This window comes from Centruroides sculpturatus, unplaced genomic scaffold (genome assembly GCF_000671375.1).
Source record: "Centruroides sculpturatus isolate CEXI.00-Female unplaced genomic scaffold, Cexi_2.0 scaffold1068, whole genome shotgun sequence".
In the NCBI taxonomy this organism is placed as follows: Eukaryota; Metazoa; Arthropoda; class Arachnida; order Scorpiones; family Buthidae; genus Centruroides; species Centruroides sculpturatus.
The window spans coordinates 251,068-259,943 of NW_019385194.1; the positions used below are offsets into that span (position 1 = coordinate 251,068).

An 8,876-nucleotide genomic window follows, 5' to 3' on the forward strand; every position below is an offset into this window, starting at 1 on the left:
TAAGTTACAGTTGCCTCTACTCTGATTTATTAACTATAACTGAAATAGTTTGTTTAAACACATTCTATTACATTAATTGGTTTACATAGTTTTACTGGTTTAACAGTCAGTAAAAAATCTCTGGAACCAATCTTCCATTTTTCCATATGCAGAATATTTTTTTCTTTTTAACATGATTACAGTTCCTAAAAAATCCATGTTAAACATGAATTTTTTGGGGAGCATATCTACAGTTTAAAAACAGAATTGGATTGTATATGTTTTGTGCCAGCATAAGTATGTGTAAATCTATCATTCTATAAAATATAAAGAATAAAGTCATTTTAAGATCTCTGTTAGCATAAGTTTAATTGAACTGCAATAATGCATCTTTTGTTATTATTTAAAGAATAAAATTTTAGAAAAAATGTGAAATGGTATTCTGGAAAAGGATATGAATTCTTCCTGTTTTACACATCTGTTGAATACGTGCAGCTTTTTTGAATTTTAACATTCATCAATTGGGATATTTTTTCAATGTAAATAACACTGAAATTAACATTATATCTGAAAACATGTAATTTTTTAATATTGGTCATCATAATAGGCTAATGATAGCTATGCATTTATTTATTTATTTTTGTAAATGATCTGAAACTTTATGCTAACATCATGTGTCCATCCAATTATTATGCATATGTGAAATTCTTCTGATCTACATGTTCAATAACATTAAGAAATCTTGTGGTTTTCACCATATCAAATGTATTGAAACATTTATTTTGACATTATTCAAAAATAATATTTATAACTGTGTCACAAAAACTATTTTCTGTTACTTTTTCTTTTTGAAAATGATATTGAAAAACTAAATGTTAATCAAAGCAAAATTCTGAAAAACATTCAGAATTTTGTTTAATTTCTCTTAGAGAATCATCATCTTTTAGCTTATAGCATGTATTGTAAAACATCCCATATACTGACTTAGAGTTATTACAATAATTATTCATACCAATAGTTTGCTCATAATGGGATATGCCAGTTGATGGACTGCTATTAAAGGCATATGTTCTTTCTTCTCCACCTTCTCTACGATATAGCATATTTAAACTTATAGTATATATATCTACATATACACACACACACACACATATATATATATATATATAAATATTGAATAATGACATTTAAAATAATTCTGTTCATAAAATATTTTAAATATTCTTACCCCACTTCTTTATTTTTACATGACTTTAATGGGCGCTTACTAATAAGATGTCCTCTAGATTTTTTTGATATTTGAAGACCTCTATTAATTGGTGGTACTTCCATTTCTAATATAGCTATAAAATAATTTAAATGTTAATATCTTCTTTTACAAATGAGAAAAATAATAATAATACAGATATTTTCATTTACTGAATTACCAAATCTTTTGTTTATTGTTATTAAAAACTGATTTTTACATAATAAAGTATGCTAACATTTATAGTAAAGTTTTTGAAAATGTTCAATATGATATAAAAATGTTTGAATCAATAACATCTGTTGAAGGATCAAGAATGAGTGCAATATACAGTTATGATTAATTAATTCCAAAAACCTTTATTAGATGTACAAACTTTTTGTAGGTCACCTACTTATCAGTTTTCTTTAATAATTTAATAAATTCTAAAGATTCAAGGACCCAATGATTTATTAGGGATTAAACATTTTTTGAAAGAATTTAGGGATCATCATCAGATCAAACTCTTATTATTATTATTAATACAGAAGAATTATATTATTATTGAAGATTTGACCTGACAGTGAGATATAAATCAACTTGAAAACACTTAATACCAGTAAGTGCTTGATTCCTTAAATCTTACTATCTATGTTTTGTTATTTATGTACAAAGATGGACCAAGTATATAAAAAATAAGCACCATCTTACTAAACAAATGAAGCCCTCAAAATCTATAAACCAACATGTAAAAGGAACTCTGTCAACTACAAGGATCAAAACACAATATTGATTGCTTAGAAATCCTGGTGTGAAGTCTACACAACATAACATGATTTTCTTACTACTTTTTAATATATTTTTGTCTTTTAGTTTTTCTGTGCATGTTGCAGCAATGTATCAGATTGTAGAATATTTTTTAATTTTATATTTAAACATGTTTTGGCATTCACATATTTCTGTTCTATTTCTGTTAATATTTGTAAACATTCAATTTTGGAACATCAGCCTGATGAAGGCCCAAAGAAATGGAAATCACAGGATGCCAGGTTGGGGCTATAGGGAGGATGTTCCAGTACCTCCCACTTGAAGCACCATAACAATTCAGTTTGCTCAGTTTGCACATCTGTCCTGCCTTTATCGAACTCAATACACCAAACCCACACCTGTTTTTGTGACATGACATTACCACCATACATCTCAACAAGTTGACGATGAATTTCTACTGGTGAGTTGCCCTTCAGATGAAATCATATTATGCACTTCCATGTTTGACCATGTTTCCATGAGTGCAGCCATTTTCAAAACGATATTGCAAGAGTCTGACGCAACATTTGCCTATGCAATAAAGCTGTGGTGTTCTGCTACTGCCTTAATGGGAAATTCGACAGGAGGAGGAATATGACACCTGTGAGAGCTCTTGTTAACTTATTTTTTTAATCATCCTTGTACTATGCAATTTATTTTAATATAAATCAAAAATATTCTAAAAATTACCAATTCCTTGATTTTCTTCTCTTCTTGCATCACAGTTTTGTTTCTGAGCAGTGATAGAAAATAATTCAGTTTCCTACAAAAAAGAATTCTAATTTTTTATGCTGAACAAGATAAAATATAAATAGTAAATATATTTATTGTATGTATAATTATTTATGAAATCTAATGATTCAGATTGTGTCTTGTGACATAATTCAATAAGTAGCATCATAGTAACAAAAATAAATGGGATATGCACAACCTACAACTTTCTGCTTTCAATATCAGTTGTGGCATTAAAATCAAAGGAAATAATTATGCATAATGATGGCTACTGCAGTTGAGTTTCTTTTACTTTTGACTCATATTGATTTAGAACAGCGCTGTCCAACTTATCATAGCCCGCGGGTCATATTTTCTTCACCAAACATTTTGGGGACCAAGAAGGTTGGTGATGGCTAATTGGTCGGCCGGGAATCACGCCACATGACATTTGCATAGTGCTACGGTTCAGTAAGCACTAATTGGTCAGCGAGTCCGATGTTGACGCTATAAAAAGGCGACAGTTCGACACACCGAATATACGTCACTCTCATCTAAGTTCGACTTGGGAATTTTTTTGTTCAATAATAAATGTGAATTCTTCTTCCTGGAAAAAATAAGACCTAGGGCAATTTTCAGAGCAAAAATTAATATAAGACACTGTCTTATTTTCGGGTAAACACGGTAGTAAAATAATTTTAATTTTTTACTCGCGGGCCGTAAAAATTATTTGGCGGACCATATATGGCCAGCGGGCCGCCAGTTGGACAGCGCTGATTTAGAACAAATTAAATTTTTATGAAATTAGTTAAAACCAAATCTGAAATTTTCAGAATATACATAATTTTAAAATTTTTAGAATTTGTCTTCTGAAGATGAGTCTATAGATGCGAAAGTTTGTCTAATTTTTAAAGGAAATGACTTCCATTGTCTTATTAACACCACATTGTAATATTTAAGGAATATTAATAATAAAAGTATTTGGAGTTTTTGTACAATTTTTATCTAATAAAGTATTATTTTATATTTACTTTGTTTTTTTTATTAAAATCTGTGTTTGTCTAAACATAAGTTTTTAAATAAACTTCTTATGTTTAGACAAACACAAATTACTTTAGTTTTTTCCATGAATAAACATAGTTATTAAAACCATTAGTTAAATATCAGAAAAATTTTATGAAACTTGATACTGTGTTTGACAAAAGAAATAAATTATTCATGAACTGTTTTTCAGAATTTATATATTCATTATTATTATAATGAATATATAAATTAAATATCTCAATACTTAAATACCTCAATACTGAATATAAACATCTTAACTACACCTGATATATTACAATAACACATCTTCCATTGCCATATATCATCAGGATATAATTTGATAATAATAATTATAAATTACTAAACTGATGATTGTTATATCTTATGTTAAATGTTATGTTAAGGAATGCTAAATATACTGGAAGAGGAGATTAGACTGAAGATCTGGGTAGTGTAACTGGCAATGCATTTGCATGGTAAGTGACAGCTCCGGGCAAATTCTTTTCTTCCAGTTTAATCTAAAATTATTTAATTAAATTATAATTACTAAATTTAATAAAAGATGGTACATAATGCATCCCCTAGGGTCAAATTCTTTAGTAATTTATAATTATTATTACCAAATTATAACCTGATAATATAAGACAATGGAAAGTGTGTTATATAACCCTGAAGAAACCATTTCTTTGAATAGGTGAATATAGGAGTATTTTGGTTGTGTTAAGAGAAATAATTTTGCTAAATTTGTTGCAAAAGGTGTTTATTAAATTTTAACCACTAGTTAAATAAATAATCTCCTGCTAGATTTTAGGATTTTTAAATGTTTATTTAACAATAAAACCAATAAAATGTAAGCTTTAATACAACTGAATCTTGCATTGTGCAAATACTTCCTACTTTGATTATAAAAGAGATTTTGGCAAAAATACAAATTATATTTAATCATTCTTTACATTCACCTGAGCTTTATATGAATTTTTCCTAATTTCTTTGATAAAAAATTCAAGCAAACATATTTTCAAGCAGTTGATGATATTCAGAAAACATAACAGCAACTTCAAAAGCAATTCCACAAGAATATTTTGAAAAATGTTTCCAAGAATGACAGAAATACTGGCATTCATACATTGCATCACAAGAAAACTGTTTGAAAGGGACCAATCTACTGATCACTAATAAAGCTATGCTAGAAATTTGAATATGTGAATTTAATTGCTAGATTTCATAAACAAGTAAATTAGTTTTTTAATTCTTCATTATTTTCAATTACTATTAAATAAAATTCATGTGAATAAGACAATAAAATAAACTTACAGATACATAAAAAAATAGATATATGATACTATAAATTTATAAGCTAGAAGTGCAATAAATTAGTTGACAAAAATCATTTTAACTAGAATATTCTATTCACATTATAAATATTTCATACTATTCACTGCTATTATCAATGACAAATTTTATTTGTTATTTTTGAACATTGCAACCAGTTTCAGTAATTATTGTAAAGTTTTGATTGTTAAATCATCTATGAATTTTACTGTATTGACCTAAATATAAATCCCAACTCCCAATTTTGAAATCTTTAGATTAAAAAAAATTAAAACCTGAATATATGTTGACCTTTTATTAATTTTATTTGCATACAAAAAATTAAAAATTTGCATTAAAAACTTTAGACAGTCATTGCAACAACACTTCTTCATTTTCATCTTCATCAGAACTTTCATTGTCATAATTCCTGTTTACTATTTCATTGCCATCATGGTCTTCAGCCTCTTTGAAAAGTACATATCATCCTATGTTCTGTTCAAGTTGTTGGTAACATAATATTTTTTAAAGCCCTTTATAAGTGTAACTTTACCAACAATCTTTCATAATTCTACTGTTATTCAAACTTTTATAAGAATGAGAGACATTTTTATTACTTTTTATCTATTATTGATTATAAAAATTAGTCATGTTCAATTCAATTTCTGTTTCAAAAGTTTGCAAATAAAATTTCAAAAAATTATTTCTAACACTGGGAATCAATCACAATCAATCAACCTAAATAAATTTTTCATTGATTTCTTAGTAATTTTTCATGTATGATTTAAATCGTACATAGTCAATCAGAAACTTGTATTCAAAAGGTTTGTTCTATAGAAGGAAATATATGCATTGACATATATATTATAAGTGACAATTTCTAATTCATTTCTTGTTTTGTGTTTATATCAATAAAAATGAAATCTAAAATTATTTTAAATTATTAATAGTGTCTTGCCCCTTTACATCATACTTTTCCTTTACCAATGAAGTCGTGCTGGTCATCTATTAACTGCTTTCAGGGGAAGCTTTGAATTGAAATAACAAGACTTTCAATTTGCATTGGATGTTCATATATAGTTATTTGGTGCCTCCAGTCCCTAAGGTTTTCATATCTGGTTTTCATCTATCTGACTCCATCCTCAAGATTAAGGAATGACAGACAGATATATGACAGTGGGAATTTATAGGTCTACAATTTTTTCAAATTGCAACCCAAAAACTTGTAAATTCATAAAACAGAAACTACTTGCATTACCTTTGTTTAAATAAAATATAATATTCAAATTACTTTACAATATTTAAATTTAGTGCGTAAATGAATATAAAAATATTTACTACTAACTTTAACTTCTCTTCTGTCACATCCAGAAATTATTCCATTCCTATCCTGCCATAATCTTCTATCTGATAATGGTGTATGGAATGTGGCATAGGGAGAAATATCATCACAAGTACCTATAAATTAATATAACAACTGTAATGATATAATAGACAAGATATATAATAGAATAAGGGTACTACTATAAAACACCACTTTTTTCAAAATCATAGTTGTTTCACTATGAATAACTAATAATTTTGAATAACAATTGAGACCAAATTTTCATTAAAAAATTCAATTTTGATATCAAAATATTGAAAATCATCTTGAAAATGACTACAAAGTATCAAAATTTCAAAATTTTTTGAAAACCACCAATTTTCACACAAAAACTGATCAAAAGGAGACTAACTTGAGACCAAAATTTGAAAGATTCAGATATTAAATTCCAAGTCATATTGATATAATTTTTTCACTTACTTTTTCCATATTAATATATTTTAATTTGTAATCATTATTTATTTATTTTCCTTACTGCTTTATCTCCTAATTTTCCATTTCTCTTTGGAAGATGAAATGTTTTTCTTTATCATCAATTTACAAAGTTGCAATAATTGTATTTTCATATTTAATATGGACTTTTTTTTAGCATTTAAACAAACAATTTTTTGTTTTAAAATGCTATTGTTTACTTTTATTCATAAATCATTTATATTTTAATGTATGAGAATTTTACAATAATATACTATAGATTGATACCTCTCTGCTCCTCAAAAAGGGCTTTAATATCCAACAGGTACTTGATTTATGTGATGTGCTGACCTTTATCACTGAGCATAATTATTTCTGTTTCAATTGGAAAATTTATTTACAGAAGCAGGGAGTTCCCATGGGTTCCCCTATTCTAGCAGAGCTCATTATGAGAGAAATCAAGCACAGAACAATCAATTTCCCACTTGCCATCCACTACCCACTGCTGTACTTGTGTTATGATAACCTCATAATGTGGGAAGATACAGACGAGACAATTTTTACCTTCTTGCAGCAATTTTCAAGTATATATCCTTCCATTAACTTCACTTGGGAGAAAGAGAATGATGCAGCAATAATGTTCTTAGATTTGTGCATACGTAATCTCCTGAAGGGCAAAGTTCTCAGTTCACCATAAGTCTAATACGGCACCACATATTATCTCAGCAGATGCTTTCCAGCCTTTGCAATATGTTAACACTGCCATTGCTGCTCTCATTAGAAGAGCCCACTTACTACCATCAATGCAAGCGCTGGTAAATATTGAATTAAACACCATTAGTTTGGCGGTACATACTGCTGGTTTCTCGCATGCTAAATTCACACATGTGCTCAACACGGTAAGAAAATCCCTATTTTCAAGTATCATGCTATGTAATAAGAGGGAATTTCTGTAGTCCAACCATCGTTGCCATACCTTGGACCCTTTTCCATATGTGTTTTCCATATTTTTAAGCAGCATAACCTTCTGCACCTATCCCCACTACCAAGTCTATGCAGGCTCATCTGCAATGATCGGGATAAATTCTCCACTTTAGAGAAATTGGGGGTCTATGCTGTACCACTGGAGAATCTTGCAACAAGAATAAATACAAAATACATTTGAGGCCACAACAAGAATGCTTGCTAGCTGCCTAGCAGAACACCAAGTAGTGAAGTGAAGGCACACCACAGAACTTACAAAAAAGGTGCTTGAGCAGGGTTACAACCTGCTATGGACCCAAGCAACAATGCTCAAGTGCTGCAAAAATCGAAAACTCGTCTTTATATGGGAGTCCCTTCTCATGGCAACGTCAGATGCATGTAACATTCCCACTCTCGACCTGCCCAATGTATGGATCCGCTGTATAAGTGGTTAAATAATGATCCTCATCCACTGTAACATTACTAACATGGGACTACATCCATGCATGCACCCAGTGGTGATATTCAGCAGGTTCGCACAGGTTCGCACAGGTTCGGCTGAACCCGTTGTTAACATTTTCAAAGTTTTCCGAACCCGTTGTTAAACACACGTAACATTTCTCAATGGTTTCGTTTCTTTTAAAAAGTATATTAAAATATACGTATTATACTCTGTAACACTACTAAACTAGAGCCTTATACCCCGTTCGCCTTGGTGCAACCTCCATCGACCGTTTCAATCTCGACTGAAACCAGGTTTAGTCGCGATCGACTCAAGAGAGTTCTTGAAACTAGGTCCAGTCATACGAGAGATCCCACGCGCGCGAGAAAATACAAGATGGCTGCGGAACACGTGTCGGGCTATCGACAACGAAATAAAAAAAATATTGTATTTCGAGAAACGATGACATCTGTCTATTATTATGATTATACCTAAGGATAAAATAAATGATTTAGAAAAGTTTTTTCTTGAGAAAAAGTCATAGGGAAAGCAGTTAAACCTGGGGCCATATTCTGGTCACTGTCTCTGGTCTCTCATCT

At 29.5% G+C, this 8,876-nt stretch overlaps 1 protein-coding gene across 1 annotated transcript in view; it reads right to left on the reverse strand.

The window, feature by feature from the left end:
* Nucleotides 1-854: 854 nt before the first annotated feature.
* The window catches only part of LOC111635983 (Down syndrome cell adhesion molecule-like protein Dscam2), a 35,877-nt gene continuing 27,855 nt past the window's right edge, over nucleotides 855-8,876 (reverse strand). Inside the window, exons 8-11 of the mRNA XM_023381133.1 lie at nucleotides 6,423-6,535; nucleotides 2,702-2,774; nucleotides 1,208-1,322; nucleotides 855-1,068 (exon numbers count right to left, since the gene is read on the reverse strand). Of these exons, the coding sequence (XP_023236901.1) occupies nucleotides 855-1,068; nucleotides 1,208-1,322; nucleotides 2,702-2,774; nucleotides 6,423-6,535 (515 nt within the window). The remainder of the gene's footprint in view (nucleotides 1,069-1,207; nucleotides 1,323-2,701; nucleotides 2,775-6,422; nucleotides 6,536-8,876) is intronic.